Below are 25,004 nucleotides of genomic sequence, written 5' to 3'. Positions count from 1 at the left end.
CATAAAGTGGAATGGACATGCTCCTTTTCTGAGGATTGACTACAATGTAATCGTTTTGATCAGGTGCCAGTTTTAAACTCTGGCAACTATATATTGTACAAATTAGGAGACTTGGCAGTTCAAAGCCCTGACTATGGTTCAATCAGTATTTCTTGCTAGTTGTTATTAGCAAGTTTTAACATTGCATAACACTGGTTTAATGCATATTCTTTTCCAGAAAACTCCAAACTCCCGACCTCCTCACCTGAAAAGGAAAGTACACCTTTGAACAGAAAGAAGCGACACCCTGATCCAAATGAGAATGATGCCATTGCCAGTATTATCATCTACTGGTCACTAGGAGAACTTTTACCTGAACAGTATGATCCTGACAAAAGAAGTCTAAGGTAAATATGAATTGGTACATTTGCACAACACTCAATGCACAAAAGTAGAAATAGAAATTATTTGTTAATTAAACTTCTGTGCACTGATGAAGTGATCTATTTGTGTCCTAGGGTTCCTAAGCGACCTGTCATTAACAGCCCCATCGTTAGCATTGCTGTACATGACAATGATGAATTACTGCAGCATCAGCTGGCGAAGCCAATTAGGGTACAGTACAAGCTTTTCCAAACTGAGGAGAGAACCAAGCCAATTTGTGTCTTCTGGAACCACTCCATCCCGTAAGACCCCTTATTATTTCTAGTGCTGAATGTCTTGGGGAAACAGTTGCATACCGTCTAAAAAAATATGCAATAGAGCATTAATGGGTGATTTGGTCATTTTATAAAGGATATGATATATAGCAACAAACTATTGGTCAGCCTAGCCTCGTGTAAGGGTGATGGATGCTTCTTATCACTGCATACAGATTGATTTTCCTTCAAATCTTATGTCACAGTAACCCTTGAGTTTCCAAACTCTATTTTTGTCTGACAGTCGAGGGCAACACATTAATGTAGTGGTTAGCATGACACTATTACAGCTCAAGGCATTGAGATTTCAATTCCACCACCATCTGTAAGGAGTTTGTATGTTCTCCCTGTGACCGCTTGGGTTTCCTCTGGGTGCTCTGGTTTCCTCTCAAAGTCCAAAGTGGTTAGTAAGTTAATTGGTCATTGTAAATTTTCCTCTGGTTAGGCTGATGTTAAATAGATGGGTTGCTGGGCAGTGTGGCTTTCTGGGCTGGAACGTCCTGTTATCCTAAATTTAAAGAAAAACAACAACAGTTTTCAGTCTAGTAAAATAAATCTTAGCTGCCTTGGTTTGGTTTTACTAAAGCATAATCTCTCAGAAGTCAAAATCAAAAATGGGATTTTCTATTGTAAGCCCCTAGAATGATGAATTCTTCTACAGACCTAGTGACCTAGTAACTGAAGCGACAAGAAGGAAAGGGGCCATCCTGTCTAATGCCATTGGCTATTAGCTGATTATATCTAATTATTTTTTGTGGAAAAGTGCCAGGCTTTCACCAGCCTGAGCCTATGAGTTACTGGAGTGGATTGTGTACTTAAGGCATGAGTTCAAATCCCTTCCAAACATTCGGAAATTTAAATTAAAGTTGTTAAAAAATCAGGAATTAGAAAGTCAGTATCATCAAGTTCTCATATTGTTATAAAAGCACACTTAATTCAACAACAGTAGCAAATCTACTGTCCATGTCTCGCCTGCTCCAAATATAACTCCAGACCCATTAATCTGCTTCTCTTCGATCTGCCTCATTAGTTCAGGAATATTTAGTAATGCTCATCTTATGAATTAATACATTTTTAAGAAGAAATCTTTAACTATTGGCTCTTCTCCTAAAGCCAGCATGTTCTGTTGGTTCTGACAACTCTTTGGTACCCTACAGAAGGCACAAATGTGAATATATGAAGCTGAAATGGCTCAGTGTATATGGAGAATCCTAACAATGACTGCCTTGCTCTGTCACAACTTATGGCATGTTGGACTTATTGTGTGTACAGCTGAACTCAAATAACTTGGCACAAATAAAGGACTGAGTCAAAGGATGTCCAGATTTGCTTAGGTGAAGTATTCCTTGTATTGTGATGTGAACAAAGTCACTGGAGAGAGACACTGAAGCTAGTGGGTATAAAAGTGCTTATTCAACAAAAATAAGCCACAGGCATCATATTGAGACTCCCTTGGAAGAAGAGGTCTGCTTGACCCAATATTATATGACATTCTTTATATGCTAAAGATCAAAGGTAACTACAGGACAATTCTATAGTTACAATGTACCCAGAATGCTTCCTTTGAGTTGCATATACTTTTTAAACACCTCCTTCTTCACATCCACACTCCAGACACCCAACATCAATGTTAATCTCCACTAACTCTGGGCTGCATTCATGCATATGCAGGCATCTGAGGTCTAATTGTTATGAGCTGCATATTAAATTCAATCTGCAATCCATATTTAAATCTGAAGATTGGTTGCTGGTGCAATTAATATTTCTATATACCCTTAACTCCAGGATATGCCCTAAAACCTTATTTCTATTACTGGTGTGGAGTTAGTGCTGCAAATTCACTGCACCAGTAACCAATTTGATCCTAAACTTTGGATTTGGATTGTCTGTGGAATTTGTACATCCTCCCCCCCCCCCCCAGCCCCCCTTGATTCCTTTCACACGGCAAAAGATGTGCCGGTAAGTTAATGGATTCCTGCAAATTATCTGTGGTTGTAGGTAGATCAAAGTAAATTTATTATCAAAGTAAGTATATGTTACCATATGCTACTTTGAGGTTTACTTTCTTGCAGGCATTTACAGGGAAAAAAGAAATACAACTTAGAATTTTATGAAAAATTATGTATAAGCAAAGACTGACAAACAAGCAATGTGCAAAAGAAGACAAAAGAAAAATAAAGCTGAGATCATGAGTTGTACCAAGTCCTTAAAAGTGAACCTGTAGATTATAGAATCAGTTCAGAGTAGTGGTGAATAAAAGTGAGACGAAGTAGATATCAGGTGGGAACTGATGTCAAAATGAGAGAGAATGGGTCATAGGAAGGTAAAAGAAGGGATGGACTGATGAAATTACTCTGCTGCAAGGTGGTGTGAATTCAATTGGCTAAACGAATTTCTCTGAGTGATTGTATGATATTTTAATATTTCCTAGTGTGAATGTACATGTTGTGTTATTTATTAATGTGCAAAATACGGCATTAGAAAAATAAATGGAGGGTTTCAAAGTTCAAAGTAAATTTATTATCAAAGTACGTATACATCACCATATACAATTCTGAAATCCACTTTCTCGTGCGGAATCACAGTAAATACAAGAAACACAGTAGAATCAATCAAAGACTGTGTCCCACAGGATGGACAACAGCCAATGTGCAAAAACAAACCAACGAACTGTGTAAATACAAAAACAAAGAGGAAAAATATAATAATAATAAAAGTAAAGAATAAATATTGAGAACATGAAATGACAAGCCCTTGAAAGCAGGTTCAGTTCAATGGGAACAGTTCAGTGAAGGGGACAGAAGTTGAGTGACGTTATCCTCTCTGGTTCTTGAGCCCAATGGTTGAGGGGAATAACTGTTCCTGAACCTGGTGGCATGGGTCCTGTGACTCCTATACCTTTCTCCTGATGGCATCAGCACAAAGAGAGCATGGCCTTTATGGTGGGGGTCCTTGATGGTAGATGCTGCTTTCCTGTGATAGTGCTACAAGTAGATGAGCTCAATGGTGAGGAGGGTTTGAACCGTGATGGACAGGACCATGTCCACTACTATTTGTAGCTTCCATACCAGGCTGTGATACAACCAATCAATATAGTCTCCCACGCATCTATTCCAGAAGTTTGTCAAAGTTTAGATAACGCGCCCAATCTTTGCAAATTTAAAGAAAGTAGAGGCGATACCATGCTTTCTTTGTAAAGGCACTTATGTGCTGGACCCAGGCAAGTTCCATCATGTGAAGATAATTTTATTCTTTCTTCCAATATCCTTCTAATTTTGTGTTAAAATGCAGCACCTCGGAAGTTAATAGCCTGCTGAATTTCTGCTGTGCTGTATCTCAGAAATCAGGTGCTGAGTGGAAGGATGGTCAAAGTCAGAGATTTTTTTTGCTTCGATAGGCTTTCAGTATTTTAAGGTAGAGGAGCAGAATTTGGACATTTAGTCCATTGAGTCTGCTCCATATTCCATCATGGCTGATTTATTATCCCTCTCAAATGCATTATCCTGGCAGCTCCCCCTGTGCTTTGATGCCCTTACTAATCAGAAACCTATAAACCTGTGCCTAAATATACTCAATGACATTGTTGCCATGGCCTTCTGTGGCAATCAGGTGACTTGTGGCGAGGGCTGCATACCATCGCAGACTTCAAAGCCAAACGTTGTGGTGCCACCAACATCACGGCCTCTCTCCCACATGAGCTCAATCGATTTTATGCTCGGTTCGATGTCACTAACTCTGAGCCTCTGAGGAAAGCCACTGCTACAACCTGCAACCTGGTCAACTCTGAGGCTGAGTTACTCAGATGTTTCCAATGAGTGGACAGTCGCAAGGCTGCGGGACCAGATGGCATCCCAGGGCGAGTACTCAGGATGTGCGCAGCACAACTGGCAGGTGTGTTTACAGACATTTTTAATCTCTCCCTCTCCCAGTGTAGAGTGCCCTCCTGCTTCAAATTATCCCCCATTGTCCCTATACCAAAAAAGACCGAGGTAATATGCCTGAACAACTGGTGTCCTATCACTCTCACCTCAATAATAAACAAATGCTTTGAGAGGCTGGTCAATGATTACATCTGCAGCTTGCTACCACCCAAACTGAACCCCCTACAATTTGCCTACTGACACAACTGTTCGACAGGTGACACAATAGCCACTGCTCTAATACCGTCTTTACACATCTGGAGAAGAAGGATGCTTATCTGAGAATGCTGTTCTTGGACTACAGTTCAGCATTCAACACCATAGTTCCATCCAGGCTCGACAAGAAGCTCAGAGACCTCGATCTTGACCCTGCCTTATGCAGCTGGATCCTGGACTTCCTGTCAGATCACCAGCAGGTTGTAAGAGTGGGCTCCCTTACCTCCAACCCTCTGACTCTCAATACAGGAGCCCCTCCCTTACTCCCCATATACCCATGACTGTATCGCTACCCACAGCTCCAATCTGCTAATTAAATTTGCCGACAACACTATATTGATTGGCTTTTTCTCAAAAAATAACGAGGTGTCCTACAGGGAAGAAGTCATCTCTCTGACACAGTGGTGTCAAGAAAACAACTTCTCCCTCAATGTTGCAAAAACAAAGGAGCTGGTTGTGGATTACAGGAGGAATGGAGATGGGCTAACCCCTATTGACATCAATGGATCTGGGGTTGAGAGGGTAAACAGCTTTAAATTCTTCAGCATCCACATCACCGAGGACCTCGTGGTCTGTACGACCAGCTGTGTGGTGAGAAAGGCGTAACAATGCCTCTTTCACCTCAGACAGTTGATGAAGTTTGGTATGGGCCCCCAAATACTAAGAACTTTCTCCAGGAGCACATTTGCGAGCATCCTGATTGGCTGCATCACTGCCTGGTATGGGAACTGTACCTCCCGTAATCGCAGGACTCTGCAGAGAGTGGTGCGGACAACCCAGCGCATCTATAGTTGTGAACTTCCCATGATTCAGGACATTTACAAGGACAGGTGTGTAAAAAGGGCCCGTAGGATCATTGGACACCCAAGTTGTCCCAACCACAATCTATTCCAGCTGCTACCATCCAGGAGGCGGTACTGCAGCATAAAAGCCAGGACCAACAGGCTTCGGGACAGCTTCTTACACCAGGAGAAGAACTGATGAACTCACTCTGATTTGAGTGTACTCAATATTACACGGACTGTTCTATTTATTATAAATTATTATAAATTACTATGACTACACATTGCACATTTAGATAGAGATGTAACATAAAGATTTTTACTCCTCATGTATGTGAAGGATATAAGAAATAAAGTAAATTCAATTCAATGTATTCCACAGATTCACCACCCTCTATCTAAAGAAAATCCTCCTCAGCTCTGTTCTAAGGAGCTGTCCTTGTATTCTGAGGCTGTGCCCTGTGGATCCTAGACTCTCCCACTATTGGAAACGTTCTCTCCGCATCCGTTCTATCTAATCTTTTCAATTAGGCTTATTGTTACTAGATGCAATTTATCTTTGTCATTTTCTGGTCTGTCTTCCATGCAGTATTGGTGGAACAGGAGGCTGGTCATCCAAAGGGTGTGAATTAGTCTTCAGGAACGAGAGCCACATCAGTTGCCAGTGTAGTCACATGACCAGCTTTGCCGTTCTCATGGACATTTCCAGACGTGAGGTAAATCACACCACGCTCTCTGACCGTGGGGCAGGCCTTTTATGTATAAGTATGTTTTAATAACAAGGTAGTCTGAAGTATGTGGCTTATTTGGATTGTGATGAGATCCATTATATTATTCTTGACATAGCATTCTGGTTCTCATAAGAAGATTGAATGCATATTTGCATAACATTAACATTTAAATTAAAGTTGATTGAGCTCTTCTGGTATGTTTTGTTTATGTCGCTTTGTGATTTAAAGTGGGAGCTCTGGAATGGTAGTATTTTGTTTTCCTGAGAAACTCCACTGAAGCCCTGAAGCACAAGGCAAACCCGAACCTAAAATAGGTAAATCGAGACAGGATTAAATAGGAAGCAATTAAGCTGCATTAGACTAGAGTTTTAAAAACCTGAACCATTATTAAGTAGAAGGAAAGGTCAGGGAAAGAATGAATCTATATTTTATACAGAGCCTTTCATAACCTCACACCTGATGAAACACTTTGAAGTACGGGTCATTGTTGTATTAAAGGTAAATACAGCTGCCAGATTTCCAGTTCCCACAAACAGCGACATTAAACTGATTGGCAAACTTGCATGATATAGGCCACCAAGGGAACTTCTTTACTCCAAATTGTACTAAAGATCACTTGAGTTTCATGCTGAAGTTGAAGATTTCTTGATAAGCAGCATCCTCTTAAAAAATGCTACAGCCTTCAGTGGCAATATGATCATAAGACATGGGAGCAGAATTAGACCATTTGGCCCATCGAATCTGCTCCACCATTTGATCATGTCTGATTTTATATTCCTTCTCAAGCCCATTCTACTGCCTTCTCCCCAATACTTTTTAATGCCCTTACTAATCAAGAACCTATCAACCTCTGCTTTAAATATACCAAATAAGCTCCCGCCACAGCCATCTGTGGCAATGAATTCCACAGATTGACCACCCCCTGGCTGCAGAAGTTTCTCCTCATCTCCTTTTTAAAGGGATAGTCAAGACCATAAGACATAGGAGCAGAACTACACTGATCAGTCTATCGAATCTGCTCTGCCATTTGATCATGGCTGACTTATTTTCCCTCTCAACTACATTCACCCACCTTCTCCTCTAACCTTTAACGCCCTTACTAATCAATGCCACGCAAAGGGGTTGTCAGCATGATTTGAAAGTTTACAGAGCTAAATAACTATTGGATTGCTCCACTGTGGGAGTTTTCTTGTCAGATAATTTATTTTTTCACTTGTTTTTCTTTTTGTTTCTAAATCAGAAGGTTGCCGGTTTAAGTCCCACTCCAGAGACATGAGTACCAGAATCTAAGTGTATACTTGTACTGTATAGAGTCATTTAGGACAGGGGCAATAAAGGGAATGAGCAGAATATGTTGGTCTTCCTAGTGACATCTGAATCCTGTGAATAAATAAGAAAAGTGCATTCTGAGAGAGTGTGGAAGGAGTCATATAACTGTGGGTTTTTAGATGACGTTTTAAGCTAAGGTACTGACTGATAAGCATAAAGTATCCCAAAATGCATCTTTGGAAAGGAACAGGGTATCCTGGCCAATATTTATTTCTCAATCAACATTACCAAAAAGCAAACTACTTGGTCACTATTACCACGTGTGCAAAACTTGGTTGTTGCTTTTCCTGCATCATATTACAAATATGATAATCCAATAAAAGTATTCCATGGAAGAATTCCTTTGTCAGAAGGTCTGGTGAAGATCAATTCTTGCAACAGTTTTGCTCTAATTTATGCTAGCAGTGTATTGCTTGAGTCATCACGTGTACTGGTGCAATGCATAATAATGAATTATAAATTTAAATTTCAATAAATAAATTTTATTGTCATATTTATAAGTACATCTATGCACATCATTACAGACACATGGCATCGTATAAGCAGCATTCACAGAAAGACAAATTATTCACTTTTTTTTCAAGAAAACAAAATTGGATCAAAATAAAACAAATTCCATTTTAGTGCAGAATGACCAAAATGATCATAGCATTGCTAAACCCCTTTAAGCAATGCTAAAACCTAATCTAAAAGTGATTGGGTCTGTACTGGTTGGTTCAAGAACCGCATGGTTGAAGGTAAGTAGCTGATGTTGAAACTGGCAGGGGGTGACAGCAGGCTTCTGTACCTCCTGCCTGATGGCTTCTGCAAAAGATAGCATGGTCCAAATAGTAGGAACCTTTGGTGATAGGTGTTGCTGTCTTGAGGCAACACTGCCTGCAGATCCCAGCAATGTTGGGGAGGGACGTGTCTGAGATGTACTGGGCAGAGACCACTACTGACTGCAGCTTCTTACATTCTAGCATGTGAGCTGACCTGTACTATCCCTCCTAGGGCAGGGTTTACAGAATACCTATCTAAAGGGAGCTATGTACGATATACACTTGGTTATATAACTATTGTTTCTGCATTAAATTCCTGTTTTCCACTCAGAATGGTGAAATTCTGCCTCTGAAGCTGATCACCTACTCCACTGTGGGTGTCACACTCGGTGCCCTGCTGTTGTCCTTTCTGATACTCCTGCTACTGAGGTCCCTTCGCTCAAACCAGCACAGCATTAGCAAGAACATGGTTGTGGCACTCTTCTTCTCTGAGCTCATCTTTCTCTTTGGCATCAACCAAGCAGATAATCCGGTAAGTGTTATCCAATGATGAACAGTTTGGTGTCTGTGGTGGGACTGTGAACAACATTGGAGTCCTTACATCAGTAAATGGCTTTGTGTGCAGTCAGTAGAGTACGTTAATGTGCCTTCAAATCTTACACTTCATTGCACTATACAACATACAGTGCCTAGGCCAGTAGATAAATTAATTTTATCATAACAGGGTCCTCAAAGCATAATGAGTTCAAACCTAATTGTCACATGACAAAAGAGACAATAGATTCTCGAATCCAGATCAAAAAAACCCTGGGAAAAACTCAATGGGTCAAGCTGCGTCTGTGGAGGCAAAAGGTGTTTGACATAAATCTTCCTTACACAAACATTGCGTGACTGACTTGAGTTCTTCCATCATTCCTTTTTTGCTCATCATGATTCAATTTCTCTGAAAATTTTCTTCATTCGATAGATATTGTTTTATTGTGCCTTCCAAATTCCTCAGGCTTCAATGGTGTGAATTCCAAAAGCCAAGTACAAGGCACTGTTACTGCCATACATAGAGGCTGCCAGCGGAAAACGAATTTTCATTCAACCATAGTGATGTTTTTTCAGATGTGATCTAATGGTGATACGCCTTACGTATGAGAAATGATAACATCAGGCTGTAGATGAATTGTGAACTTTTTTTCCCAATTTGTTCTGCATGTGTGAATAACATCGTTTTCCATCCCTCCTACTGCTAGAGAATGAAGTTCCCTCTATGTTTTACGGTGAGCGATTAAATTCCCACTATTGAACTGTAGATTTAAGTGCAATATAAGACTATGTCTGGGTAAAATACTATGTTAATTAAGGAAAGAAGTTGCGGATTCATGTTTAGTATAAAGAAAGACACCAGTATCTGTGAACACGAGACATCCTGAGCAACACACACAAAATACTCGAGAAACTCTGCAAGTCGGGTAGTATCTATAGAGAGAAATAAACAGTCAATGTTTTGGGCCAGGACCTTTCACCAGGACTGGAAAGGAAGGAGCCAGAAGCCAGAATAAGAAGTGGGAGGAGTGCAGGCAGGCAGGAGAGACCTGGTGAGTGGAGAGGGGAGTAAGTAGGTAGAAGAAGTATAGGCTGAAGAAGGATTCTAATAGGACATGACAATGGAATAGGGAAAGGGTGAGAGAGAGAGAGAGAGTGTGAGTAAGTAGACTGAGGAACGGAGGGAGAGAGGGTACAGAAATTGCCGGAAGTTAAAGAAATCAAGACCCATGCCATCAGGTTAGAGGCTACCTGGACGGAATATGAGGTGTTGCTCCTCTAAACTGTGTTGGCCTTCATTGTGGCAGAAGAGGAGGCCATGGACTGACATGTCACAATGGGAATGGGAAGTCAATTTGAAGTAGGTGCACACAGGGAAATCCAGCCTTCTGCAACAGAAAGAGTGGAAATGTGTTGATCTGTATTTGTGCTTTAAACCTAAGCAATGTGGCCCTCTGGTGGTATGATTTACAAACAACAGGAATAATTATTTACAGAAACGGATACCATTTTCAATTCAACTAAAATGTTCTCTAATGTGTAGAATGTGAAGATATTTTTCAGTCAGTTTTCCTATACATGAGGGGAACATATTAAACTAGATTAATTGCTTTAAATATTACAATATTCAAAGAAAGATAAGAAAATGTCATATGGTCCATCCATTCAACAGAAAACTGGGATACATGAATAGCAAAGCTCTATGAAATGTAACTTAGAACACTCGAGCTAATACAATTGACAACACATTCAATTCTTAACCTCAGAGCCTTGAGTGTAGTTTTGTTGATCTAGACTTCATACCTCACACCTTTACACAGAATATGGAACTTGCTATCATCTGGAGCAGCTGAGGCCATTAGCACAAATGGATTGAAAGAAATGCTTTTTGAGAGAGGTACGAACAAATGGTTGTGCTGGTTAGATCTGAAGAACTAGTAAGGAAGGAGTCTTGTTTGGAACCCGCTTCTATGCTGTAAATTCTAAATGACTCCCAGAGCACTCATATGCACTTAAATACAACAGGTGACATGCAACTGATGTACTCCTCTTCTCCTTTGTCTTGCACAGTTTGTCTGCACTGTGATTGCTATTCTGCTCCATTTCTTCTATATGTGCACCTTTGCCTGGATGTTCTTGGAGGGGCTGCACATTTACCGCATGCTGAATGAAGTTCGTGATATCAACTATGGCCCTATGAGATTCTACTATATGATTGGTTGGGGTGTTCCTGCCTTCATCACAGGTATTTGCACTTTATGGTATTTTTGGACTAGAGAACCAATTTTCTGCCTTCAGTGAAATAAGCCATACTTCCAACGAAGCACCTACTTTCCAAATTCAATTTATACCGAAAATGAACGTGAAATCCTGAACAATAACAGTGCTGGCCAAAAAGTCTTGGCCACATACATATATAGCTAGGGTGCTTAAGGCTTTAGCACAGTACTGTACTTGTCAAAGTGGAGCGGACAACAAGTTTGTAAATCTGGTGGGAGCAAAGGATGTTGGGAATGATGAGGATGAAGCGCCACAGGAGGGGTGTGAGACAGATGGCAGAGAAGGAGTGCCAGGGGGTGAGGATGCAGTCTCAGCCAGCTTCGAGACACCAGGCAAGGTAATTTGGTTCCAAACAATTGGTTAATTGATCATTACAGAATGTTTTTGGTGCTTCCTTCTCCCTCCCTCTCCCTTCCCCTTTTCTCAACCATGATTCCCCTCTCCTTGCCCCACCCCACTCAGTCCACGATAGAGACCCACATCAGAATCGCATTTATCATCACTCGTATACGTCATGAAAATTTGTTTTTTCTTTGTGGCAGCAGTATAGTGCAACACACAAAATTACTACATTACTGAGCAAAATTCTTAGGCACCCTAAGACTTTTGCACAGCACTGTAAAACTAAAATGTAATCAAATTGATTTTATTATTGTATTTCCACAATCCATTTACCATTTGTTTTCTGATGTTGTGTATTATCTTTCAACTCTTTGATCTGCTATCCCAAAGAAATCTTTAGAAAAAAGCATGCAGTGATCTTTAGACCATTTCCATTTGTACAGGTGTCACAACTTCAGTACATTTGTTTGATTTAGTGCTTCCCCGAGCTACTGGAATAATGAAGCGGTTGCTTTAAATGGACTTTATCTTTTCATTAATGAACTAATTGACATATGTAATAGGACCATAAGACCCTAATAGATAGGAGCAGAACTAGGCCATTAGGCCTTCACGTCTGCTCTGTCATTTCATGATGGCTGATCCATTTTCCCTCTCAGCCCCAGTCTCCTGCCTTTTCCCTGTATCCCTTCATGCCCTTGTTAATCAAGAATTTATCAACCTTTGCCTTAGATATACTTAATGACTTGGCCTCCACAGCCACACCTGGCAATGAATTCCACAGATACACCACTCTCTGACTAAAGAAATTCTTCCTCATCTTCATTCCAAAAGGACACCCCTCTATTCTGAGACTGTGTCCTCTGATCTTCTACTCCCATACTGTGTAAAGCACTGTCTCCACATCCACTGTATCGAGGGCTTTCTAAGTTTTCAGGTTTCAATGAGGTCACCCGTCCTTCTTCTGGATTCCAGTGGGTACGGGCCTAGAGCCATCAGACGCTCCTCATATGACAAGCCTTTCAATCCCAGAAACATTTTCATGAACCTCCTTTGAATTCTCTCCAAGGACAGCACATCCTTTCTTAGATGAAAGGCCCAAAATTGCCCATTTCCTTGTCCTGCATTACTACCCCTCCAGCATCTTTTTCCAATATCCATTCTTGTCTCTCTTTCACATTTCGTGTATCTGAAGGAACTTTTGGTATCCTCTTTAATATTATTAACCAGCTTACTTTCGTACTCCATCTTTTCCTTCTTAATGCCTTTTTAGTTACCTTCTGTTGGTCTTTAAAAGCTTCCCAATCCTCTAACTTCCCACTATTTTTTGCTCTATTATATGCCCTCTCTTTTACTTTTATGTTGGCTTTCACTTCTCTTGTTAGCTATGGTTGTGTTATCGTTCCTTTAGAGTACTTCTTCCTCTTTGGGATTAATATATCCTGCACTTTCCAAATTGATTCAAGAAACTTCAGTCATTGCTGCTCTGCCATCATCCCTTCCAGTGTTCTTTACCAATCAATTTTGGCCAGCTCCACTCTCATTCCTCTGTAAATCCCTTGACTTGACTGTATTAACAATACATCAGACTTTAGCTTCTCCTTCTCAAATTGCAGGGTGAATTCTATCATATTATGATCCCTGGGCCTTATGGGTTCCTTTACCTAAAGCACTCTAATCAATTCTGGTTCATGGCACAACACTCAATCCAGAATAGCTGATCCCCTAGTGGGCTCAACCATGAACTGCTCTGAAAAACCTTCTCATAGTCATTTTAGAAATGCCCCTACTTGGGACCCAGCACCAACAAGATACCCTATTACTTATACTGCATGTGTTCAAATATAACACCTTCAATCCTGTATTCACCGTTTTTGATTTTGTCCAGCTTTTACATACAACTTATTGTGTTGACTGCAATTTTGCCCTATCTTCAGTCTCTCCTTGCTAGCAGTCTCACTACACACTACCTGTTTGTAAACCAGCTACCTCATCCTCAGCACTATCACTCTGGTTCCCATCCTGCTGCCAAATTAGTTTAAACACAACCCCCACCCCCATCCCCGAACACCTCCAGCAAACCTGCCCTCAAGGATATTGGTTCCCTTTAGGTTCAGGTGTAGCCCATCTCTTTTGTACAGGTTATACATTCCCCAGAAGAGATTCCAGTGATCCATAATTCTGAACCCCTGCCCCCTACACCAGTTCCCCAGGCCTGCATTCACCTGCCACATCATCCTGTTCTTACCCTCATTGGCACATGGCGCAGGCAGCAATCCAGAGATGACTAACCTGGAGGTCCTGGAGCTTTCTACCTAGCTCCCTGTAATCTCTCTTCAAGACCTGCTCACCTTGTCTCCTAATGTCATTTGTATCAATATGTACCAAGACTTCTGGCTGTACAACCTTGCCCTTGAGAACAGCATGGACCAGATCCAAGACATCCTTCATCCTGGCACCAGGGAGGCAACATGCCATTGGGTGTCTCCATTGTCCTCACAGAACCTCATCTCTGTTCCTCTGATAGGGAATCTCCTATCAACACTGCAGTCCTCTCTGCTCTTCTGAGCCACAACACCAGACTCAGTGCCAGAGACCCAGTCACTGTAGTTTTGCACGCCGCCCGCCCCCCGGCCCTGCCAGTAGGTCATCTCTCTCAATGGTATCTAAAGTTGGATACGTATTACTGAGGGGAATGGCCGCAGGTGTACCCTGCACTGGTTGTGCACTTCCTCTCCTCCTGTCTCCTGCAGTTACCTGTCTCCTGCAATCTAACTGTGACTACCTCCTGTAGCTCCCATCTGTCACCTCTTCATTCTCCCGTATGAGCCAAAGGTCATCAAGCTGCAGCTCTGCTTCCTCAATAGGTTCTCTCAGGAGCTGCAGCTCAGTGCACCTGGTGTAAATGTGTTTATCCGGGAGACTGGAGGTCTCCCAGAGTTCCCACATCTCACACGTAGTACAAAACTCTGCCCTGGAGCCATTCTTACTACACTGCTGTGCCCTAACGGATGAGGAAGGAAGAATAAAGAATAAAAAGAGAAACTTGCTAGATACTTTACCTCGCCCGATCCTGATCTCACCCAAACCTGATGAGCCAAAGCCACTCCAAACACTGGTCCACTTACAGCAATGGCTGCTCCACTTGCACTTGTGTTATTTTTATTCACCCTTTCAAATGAATCCTGCTCGGTGATTGGTCACAGTCTAACTCTGAGCAACTACCACAAAGAACATCGACTTCTCTAACTTCCGCTAAGGCCCCACCTCCCCCTCGTACCCCATCTGTTACTTATTTTTATGCACACATTCTTTCTCTCACTCTCCTTTTTCTCCCTCTGTCCCTCTGAATATACCTCTTGCCCATCCTCTGGGTCCCCCCCCCCCGTCTTTCTTCCCGGACCTCCTGTCCCATGATCCTCTCGTATCCCCTTTTGCCTATCACCTGTCCAGCTCTTGGCTCTATCCCTCCCCCTCCTGTCTTCTCCTATCATTTTGGATCTCCCCCTCCCCCTCCAACTTTCAAATCCCTTACTCACTCTTCCTTCAGTTAGTCCTGACGAAGGGTCTCGGCCTGAAACGTCGACTGCACCTCTTCCTACAGATGCTGCCTGGCCTGCTGCGTTCACCAGCAACTTTGATGTGTGTTGCTTGAATTTCCAGCATCTGCAGAATTCCTGTTGTTTACCACAAAGTCCTGCCTTTTTAATCTTGAGCACTGACCTGGCTCTTCATGTACTCCTGCTTGATGATTGGTCGCAATACTCTACCTCTTTGTAATAATCAAATCAATTCGCAAGCAAAAATAGCATGCAGTTAGCTTGGTCCTGTTCTTTATCCATTTCAATTAATTAAAATGTAGTTTGAACCAGCCACACTCCATTAACCATCTTGTGAGAGATGGGGCCCTGTGGTCACTGTGACATGAGAGTGGTTTGTCGTTAAATGTTGGTTCTGCTAAAGGAGATGGAGAGATCACTGTATAGAATTATGTAGATGAAGCTTGTCTTTAGTTGTTAGTTTCAAAAGTATGTAAGTTGCATAGATAGATATTTTATTGATCCCAAAGGAAAATTACTTCTCAAAGGAAGTTGTACTCACTTCCATACCTTATTGTTGAAATCAAACCAATGGAGATGAATACAGTTGGCTGCTGATAGTTTAGCATGGATTTAAAATGAGCAGCTGAAATGAATTTCTCTGCATGATCTGCAAAATCCATGACCGTAGCCAGGATGATTTCAAAAGCATTCAACAATGTTTGTGCTATTCAATGAAGTTTAAGGATGAAACTGCCAAAATTGCATGTAGTTGTCTGGTCCTTTCCTTGGATTTCATGATAATATTGCATATCAGAACCCCTCATGATATTCCACAATGTCACCAACCCACTCACGTTCTGAAGTTGTCTCACGAATTTTCCGTGATTGGGTATTTAGAACAGTATAGCACTGAATGAGCCTTCATCCCATGATGTTGTAATGACTTTTGTAAACCTACTCCACGAACAGTATACATTTCCCTCCTACACAGCCCATAATACTCCATTTTGTTTCTTTACATCCAAGTGCCTGCTGAAGAGTCTCTTAAATACCATTCTTGTGTCAGCCTCTACCGCTACCCTTGGTAGTGCATTCCCAGCATTCAGCACTCCCATTGTGAAAAAAACTACGTTGGGTATCTCCCCTAGACTTTACTTAAAATGATGTCCTCTGGTACTGACAATTGATGTTCTGGGAAAATTTACTGACATTTCGTATTGCTGATCTTTGTTACCCAAGAACTATACTGAAGATAGTTGAATTTCATTGTGGTTGTTGCATCTTTTCCCACAAAAATCACCATTATTAATCAGGTTGGAACTTCCAGCAAGCCTATCATATTCTCAGGTGTTTGATGGGTGAAGTAGCAGGTTCTGGTTCCAAAGCTGGCATGGCAGGAGAAGAAATTCAGGGAAAAGAGAGCCTGCTTCTATTACTGGAATTTCTTAGGAAAGCACAAGAACATGGTAAAAATGGTGTCCCTCTCACTTTGCTCCTTACTGCCTGTGCCACATTGGCCTGCACTCTTAACTTCAACACTAACCTCCTCTAATGCAAACTATCGGTGTCTCGGGTTGATTATTTGGAAGTTTGGTTGATCACCGAGCTTGGCAAAATGTTTGCAGCCGTTTCAGTTGCAGTTGAGAAGCCATCATCAGTGTGCACATGAGGGCGTTGTCTCCTCAGAGTGCGGGGTCATATACTACAGGGTCTGAATGGAAAAGTAACATCCTCTGTTGTAGTCTAAACATTGCTTCTTTTGATTCTGACTCCTCTTGCAGGCTTGGCTGTTGGCCTTGATCCCGAGGGTTACGGTAATCCTGATTTCTGCTGGCTTTCCATCTATGACACTTTGATATGGAGCTTTGCAGGCCCCATATCTGCAGCAGTCTCTGTAAGTCTTAAAATTTGTTCTTGCATCATCAAATCTATCCTACAAGAACCGATCTGATATATGGCACCGTCAGACTTTTTGCTATTGAGGGATGGTCACCTTAGTAGATATTGAAACAGATTCTCCATGGGATTTTGAAATAGATTTTGTAGCTGATTTGAAGTTAGTAGCTATTATTATAATGGTCTACCACATATAATGTCAATGCGGAAACAGGCCACTAATCCTATGGTTCTATAAAAATCAAAGCAAATTTATTATTTATATATATGTTACTATATACTACCTTGAGATAATTGTTCTTGGGGGCTTTTACAGGAAAATATAGAAATACAATAGAATTTTTAAAAAAAAAATATATGCATAAATACTGACAAACAACCAATGTGTGTAACAGAACACATTGTGCAAATAAAGTAATTAATACTGAGAACGTGCGTTGTAAAGTTGTTGAAAGTGAGCCTGTAGGTTGTGGAATCAGTTCCAAGTTGTGATGAGTGAAGTTCAGGAGCCTGATGGTTGTAGGGTAATAACCAGTAGTGTGAGACCTAAAGCTCCTGTGTTTCTTGCCAGATGGTAGTAGTGATATAGTCATGATTTGCTGCTAATTCAGACTTGCTGAACCCTCCGACCTTTTAAAACTCCTCACTTCCCCCTATTAGAATTTGACGCATCATAGAGTATTGCATGTAGATAGAATGTATAGCTAATTGTTTCCACATTTAAATCCCGTCAGCTCCCTTTATCACGTAAGTGCAAGCACAGAAAATTTTATTTTACCAAGTCTCCATGCTTTACAAGGCCAACAAAGCACTATTTACTCCTTGCCCAAGTGCTCTCTTACTGTTCCATTCCTAGTTAGGCTTATTTCCGTTTTAGGTTTCACATTCTGCGACATTTCCATAAGATCATAAGACAAAGGAGCAGAAGCCGGCCATTCGGCCCATTGAGTCTGCTCCGCCATTTTATCATGAGCTGATCCATTCTCCCATTTAATCCCACTCCCCGCCTTCTCACCATAACCTTTGATGCCCTGGCTACTCAGATACCTATCGATCTCTGCCTTAAATACACCCAGTGACTTGGCCCCCACCGCCGCCCGTGGCAACAAATTCCATAGATTCACCACCCTCTAACTAAAAAAATGTCTTCACATTTCTGTTCTGAATGGGCACCCTTCAATCCTTCAGTCATGCCCTCTCGTACTAGACTTCCCCATCATGGGAAACAACTTTGCCACATCCACTCTGTCCATGCCTTTCAACTTTAGAAATGTTTCTATGAGGTCCCCCCTCATTCTTCTAAACTCCAAGGAACACAGTCCAAGAGCGGACAAGCGTCCCTCATATGTTTACCCTCTCATTCCGGAATCATTTTAGTGAATCTTCTCTGTACCCTCTCCAATGTCAGCACATCCTTTCTTGAATAAGGAGACCAAAACTGCCCACAGTACTCCAAGTGAGGTCTCACCAGCGCCTTATAGAGCCTCAACATCACATCCCTGCTCCTATACTCTATTCCTCTAGAAATGAATGTCAACCTTGCATTCGCCTTCTTCACTACCAACTCAACCTGGAGGTTAACCTTAAGGGTATCCTGTACGAGGACTCCCAAGTCCTGTTGCATCTCAGAACTTTGAATTCTTTCCCCATTTAAATAATAGTCTGCCCGTTTATTTCTTCTGCTAAAGTGCATAACCATACACTTTCCAACATTGTATTTCATTTGCCACTTCTTTGTCCATTCTTCCAATCTATCCAAGTCTCTCTGCAGATTCTCCGTTTCCTCAGCACTACCGGCCCCTCCACCTATCTTTGTATCATCAGCAAACTTAGCCACAAAGCCACCTATTCCATAATCCAAATCATTGATGTACAATGTAAAAAGAAGTGGCCCCAACACAGACCCCTATGGAACACCACTGGTAACCGGCAGCCAACCAGAATAGGATCCCTTTATGCCCACTCTCTGTTTCCTGCCAATCAGCCAACGCTCTATCCACGTATGTAACTTTCCCGTAATTCCATGGGCTCTTATCTTGTTAAGTAGCCTCTTGTGTGGCACCTTTCCTCACTTTCCTTAATTCCTCTCTTACACTGTGGCAGTTTGATAATGTATGGTTAAGCACCATACAGTGATAAAGTAGTTGCTCCCATATACAAGATCATGTTAAACTAATGAACAGAGCTTTTATTACAACTGAACCTTTGGGGCAGCATGGTAGTGTAGCGGTTAGCGTAATGCTTTAGCAGCTCTAAGATCAGGGTTCATTTCCTGCTGTTGTCCATGAGGAGTTTGTCAGTTCTCCCCCGTGACCTCATGGGTTTCCTCTGGGTGGTCGGGTTCCCCCCACAGTCCAAAGTTGTACCGGCTGGAGTTAGTAAGTTGTGAGCATGTTATGTTGGTGCTGGAAGTGTGGTGACACGAGTCCTTCTCGGACTGTGTTGAATGTTGATGGAAACAATGAACTTCGCTACATATTGTGATGTTTCGATGTGCATGCGACAAATAAAGCTAATCTGTATAATACAAACTTATGCAGTGTATGGTAGTCAGCCTTCATTAAATTTTGTCTTCACTTAAAACTTGATAATTACATTGTTTTAGATATATATGTGTAAGAAGTTAGGAAGTGACAAAGAGTAATGCGCTGTAGCTCAAGTGTTGCCTGCTCATTGCGCATATTATATTTTCTGTCTTGCAGATGAATGTTTTCCTGTATATTCTGTCCGCCAAGGCTTCCTGCAGGCCGAGGCACCAAGGTTTTGAGAAGAAGGGGAATGTGTAGGTATTTTCAGATTAAATCTTTGACAAAGCTGCAGTTCTATTTAAAACAGTAATCAAAATAGAAACACATAACACAAAGTGCTGAAAATAAAAGTAATTATTCAAATAAGGAACTGGTACTAAATTTGCGCATGGAAAGGAAGTAACTGGTAATACAATACCAGGATATATTTCTTTATTTCCATCTCCCAAATTGTTTATTCATATGAAATCTCAAAAATCAGCAGTTTGATTTTCAGAAAAAGGAAGAAGCAATCCAGAACAATGTGCAATTATTTAATAATGTTGGACTATTGGGTACCACTTCATTTGGCAGCACTGACCTATTAAACCCTGGAGTTGAAATTTGACATTATTGTGACTCAAATTGGATGGAAGCAGAAGGTTTTCCATTATATTTTAATCAATGCAAATCAAAAATTGAATAGGGATGCATTGAAAACCCAATCCTCAGTTGGCCATTTTGTGCCTCTGCTAAAATTGAGTTTTACATCATCTGGGCCTTGTTTTTCGGAGGGTACTTTAATCAGTAAACAAAGGCCTGAGTCCCCTGACCTGAAATGTCCTGACAAAAGTCACTATGAAGATAAAAACCCAGTCACCACTATCCACCTCTACCTCCTTTACCAGTGTATGTGTATAGCGGCATTCAATATTAAAGTGATTATTGTGTTATAATAACATTATAAAGCAAATGTGAGTTTGGACTTTCTAGTCAACAGAGTAGCCGTAACTCGTTTTTGTTGAATGTTTTGATAGATCTGGACTGCGTACAGCATTTGTGGTGCTGCTGCTTGTCAGCTGCACTTGGCTCTTGGCCTTGCTTTCAGTCAACAGTGACACCATTATTTTCCACTACCTCTTTGCTGGGTTTAACTGTCTTCAGGTAAAGTTCTCCATCATTCACCTTTAATGCAGGTCCGTAGTATCAGCTTTGAAGCCCACTTTATGGTTTATTTTCCTTCTGTTTCCTTCACCATGTTGCCTTTTAACTTACTTTGGCTGTTTTGCCATTATGTTTAACAAATTATATACTGTATATTGGCAAGTTAGCGTGATAAGAGTGATTGGGAGTGAAGCTGGATTCAACTAAACTAGGGATTAAGAAATCACTTAGCCAATCTTCATTTCTGAATTGGGTGTCAATTATCATTCCAGTCAGGGCCGACACAGATCTTTTTGTAATTTTGAGTTCCATTTACAATTCACATGGGACACTACTGAGCCATACAGATTGGCACCTGGGAATTTCCAAACAGGCAAAAAATCCGGAAAACAGGAAAATGTTTTTAAAATATTTTATGCAGTTTTCAAATGAAGCACTTCTGGTTTTGATTTGATGTATTTTTTAGGATAATTACTTAAAACATCTGTAAAATTAAGAAGTAAAAACAGAAAATTCTGGAAATACTCTGCCGGTCAAGTAGCATCTGTGAAGAAGGGAAATGTGAAAATAAAAATTATAGTATTAGTGAGGGAAAATAACTTAACAAGGAGTTGCCAAAGGACTAGAAAACTGATAAGTCCAAGAGCTCAATTATCTATGTGTAAGAGATGGGTATATTGATAGATTTTCTGTTTATCACCTTTCAAAATTCAGTTAATTATGGAATGGTTCCTGAAGATTTGGAGGGTAACAAGATTTAAGAAAGAGGGAGAGAGGAACAAGCAACTACTGACATGATTAGTAAGATAATGCTGGGATGTATGATAAAGATTGTGATATCAAGGAACTTAAGCAATTATGATATGGTTGGTGAAATAGGACTGATGGGATTACTTCTGGGTGACAGATTGGGACTGTATATATCTTTCTTTGAGGAAACCTTAATGAAGTGATCTGATAGAGTAGATGAAGCTTACTTTTATCCATTATACTGATACATTGTACTAACAGATTTCTTGCTCGTAGGGTCCATTCATCTTCATCTTCCGCTGTATTCTCAACAAGGAAGTAAGGAAAGCCTTCAAGTGTGTCTTCAGTAAAAAGAATTCAGATGAAACTGTGGTCACAACAAAATCAACACTGGCGTCTGTTAGTAGCACTTTCTTTTTGATTTATCCTTTATATTTGTACTTCTACTGTTGGCTGCAATATTACTCCAATACAACTCTGAAATAATAACTTTACTTTCACTTGTAAACAGTATTGTATTCACAGAATTGTTCTCTTGCAGCAGAAGTTTTATTCTGGTAACTCCAGATTCTAGAAGTCTGAAAAATTTATATAATCATTGGTATATTAAGAGGTTTGCTGGTGACATGACCAGATTTTTATCACTTTTTTTTTAAGTATAATACAGGCAACCTCTGTGGTACTGCTGTTCAGGTAACAAAAATTCACCCTTATAGAATTTACAAATCACTGCTCAAGAATGTAAGATGAAGAATAAGCTTCGCTCTCACAGGATTTATGTAAGGAAATGAATGAATACTATTTTTTAAAATCATGATTCTTAACATGAGCTGATGATGTGGCTTCACGTTGCAGAACAATCACAATGCAGACTGTTTGCGAGGAAGACAGGAGTCACCTGTAGGAAGTATCTGACGTTTTTATTTTCCCTTTTGAGATTTCTTTCCAAATTTACAATTAAGCAATTTCCCTTCCATTGCCGCTTAGTATCAAAAAGATAATATATTGGAAAAGAATATATAAGAGCTCTTGTATTTCTTCTAAGTTAGACTCTTCTGAGATGCTGGGACACGGGTTCAGTTCCTGGTGTCGCCTGTAAGAAGTTTGTACGTTCTCCCCGTGACCGTGTGGGTTTCCTCCGGGTGCTCCGGTTTCCTCCAAAGATGTGCCGGTCGATAGGTTAATTGATCATTGTAAATCGGCTAGGATTAAATTCGGGGATTGCTGGGCGACAAGGCTGGAAAAGCCAATTCCGCACTGTATATAAATCAATCAAAAGTAAACAAACAAACAGGCCATAGTTAAACAGATGTCAACTGGAACTAGGGAGAAATCTCCACTGCGTGTTCGTGCTTAATGTTGTGATTGTTAGAGGCTGGTAATCCCAGCCCCAAGGCTTCGCTGCAGATGTTCCTCAGGTCCCTGCCCTAGATACAACCACTTTTTGATTTTGTCAATAATCATCTCTTCCTCAACAGATCAGATCTAGCGATGTTCACTGAGGGTTGCATGTGTTAAATTCCAATTCCCATGGCAACTTCTCTGATAGTAAGCAGGCACGCATCAAGATCTGAACAATTTTTAAAGTCAGAATGAAAACTGGGATAATATTTGTGCCACATATGACACTGACAATCCTCAAAGAGAGTGAGTCTCTCTTTGGTATTCACCTACATCACCATTAGGAATAACATGGGAGATGGGGGGCGGGTGATGGTTATCATCCTTGTTCAGAACCTTAATTAGTCACTTAAGTACTGTGGCCAAAAAAGCCAGGCCAGTGGTTGTAGTATTTGAATGAGTCCTGACTCCCTCATACAGTAAATTCCATAACCAACATAAGTCAGGAACCTGATGGAATACTTTCCACTTGTCTGGTTAATTGAAGCATCAATAACACTTAAGCTGATGTAAAATTAGTAGTGATTATCATCATGGTGTACAACATGTCCATTCATCTAATCGATCTATAGAAGTCAAAATTAATTTATTATCAAAATACATATATATTACCAAATCCTACCTTGAAATGACTTTCTTGCAGGCATTTTCAGGAAAATAAAGAAATACAATAGAATTTACAAGAAAAATGTAGACCAAAGACTGACAAACAACCCAGGTGCAAAACAAGATGCATTGTATAAAATAAAGGATACTGAGAGCATGAGTTGTAGATCACTTGAAAGTGAGTCTGTAGGTTGTGCAATCAGTTCAGAGTTTTAGTGAGTGAAATTCAGGAGCCTAATCGTTGTAGGGTAATAACTGTTCCTTATGGAACCTAAGGCTCCTGTACCTCCTGCCCAATGATAGTAGCAATGTAGTATTGTTTTGGTAATTGCATGCTCTTGCTTACTCTTCTGACCTTTTAATACCAATAACAGTCAAGAAGCTCAGCAGTATCCATGTCAAAGTAGACCCACAACCCATCTTTCACCTTCAACACTTGCATGTTCCACCACAGCTGCAGCTTCTGTCACCTCCTCAACTTTTCAAATCACATGGACTTCAGTGGCCCACCATTTACTTGCAATGGGAAATCAAGAACAGCCAGTAAATGTGTAAAGAGTAAAATGTTATTTTTATTGAAAAGAGTTGATTTGAAATGATTTTTTATTAAATCATATGATCAACTTAATAAATTCTTTGCATTTGATTTCAGTCATTGTGTAATAACACATACATTGATGGTCGTACGTATCGTTCAGCCTTTGGTGATTCATCTGGGTCGGTGAGCAGTGCTTCAAGATCAGGAAAAAGTCACAACAGCTACATTGCATTTGTTCTCAGGTAATATACAGGGGGAGGGGTTGGTGCTGCACTGTAACTATTGTAATTTTGCTATCATGATTTAAAGCACTATGCTGCTTTCATTTCGAAAATGAGTTGCCAATCATCTATATTCCCTGATCCAGGTTCTCGACCCAGACCATCAGCCATCTTTTTGTTACACACTTATTTCATATTTCATGCATATTAAATAAAATATCAATCGGATACATCAACAACCTACATTAGTGGCAGGACATTCCACTTAGCCCAAACATCTAAGAAAGTTCTAAATATACCTTCCTAATTTTCCAACTTAGTTTGTTTCATATTCAGATTCAGATTTATTATCAAGGTACGTATATGTCCTGAAATTCATTTTCCTGTGGGCATTCACTGTAAATACAAAGCAACACAATGGAATCAATGAAAAACCACAGACAACAAGACTGACAACCAATGTTCAAAAGACAACAAACTGTGCAACACCAAAGGGAAAAAAAAAACCACAATAATAAATAAATAAATATTGCGAACATGAGATGATGGTTGAGGGGTAATAACTGTTCCTGTACCCGTTGGAATGGGTCCAGCGTAATGCAAGCTGCAAGAAGAAGAGAGCATGTCAGGCAGCATCTATGGAAAAGAGTGAAGTTGATGTTTCAGGCCAAGACTTCATCAAACTCTTTTCCATAGCTGCTGCTTGGCCTGCTGAGTTCCTCCAGCATTTTGTGTGTGTTGCTTGGATTTCCAGCATCTGGAGATTTTCTCTTGTTTGTAACTTGCTGATGTTATTCACAATGCCTT

The 25,004-nt window shown here is 40.6% G+C and overlaps 1 protein-coding gene across 5 annotated transcripts in view; it reads left to right on the top strand.

The window, feature by feature from the left end:
* celsr2 (cadherin, EGF LAG seven-pass G-type receptor 2) overlaps positions 1-25,004 on the top strand; it is a 363,567-nt gene that overhangs the window by 323,138 nt on the left and 15,425 nt on the right. For all 5 annotated transcript variants that reach the window (XM_072278658.1, XM_072278655.1, XM_072278659.1 and 2 more), the window contains 10 exons: positions 218-386; positions 498-665; positions 6,185-6,311; positions 8,748-8,948; positions 11,021-11,195; positions 16,896-17,008; positions 19,713-19,792; positions 20,555-20,681; positions 21,708-21,830; positions 24,091-24,218. In XM_072278658.1, the coding sequence (XP_072134759.1) occupies positions 218-386; positions 498-665; positions 6,185-6,311; positions 8,748-8,948; positions 11,021-11,195; positions 16,896-17,008; positions 19,713-19,792; positions 20,555-20,681; positions 21,708-21,830; positions 24,091-24,218 (1,411 nt within the window). The remainder of the gene's footprint in view (positions 1-217; positions 387-497; positions 666-6,184; positions 6,312-8,747; positions 8,949-11,020; positions 11,196-16,895; positions 17,009-19,712; positions 19,793-20,554; positions 20,682-21,707; positions 21,831-24,090; positions 24,219-25,004) is intronic.

This window comes from Mobula birostris, chromosome 14 (genome assembly GCF_030028105.1).
Source record: "Mobula birostris isolate sMobBir1 chromosome 14, sMobBir1.hap1, whole genome shotgun sequence".
Taxonomy (NCBI): domain Eukaryota; kingdom Metazoa; phylum Chordata; class Chondrichthyes; order Myliobatiformes; family Myliobatidae; genus Mobula; species Mobula birostris.
The sequence above is the reverse complement of the archived record's forward strand: the minus strand, read 5'-3'. Positions and strand labels throughout refer to the sequence as shown.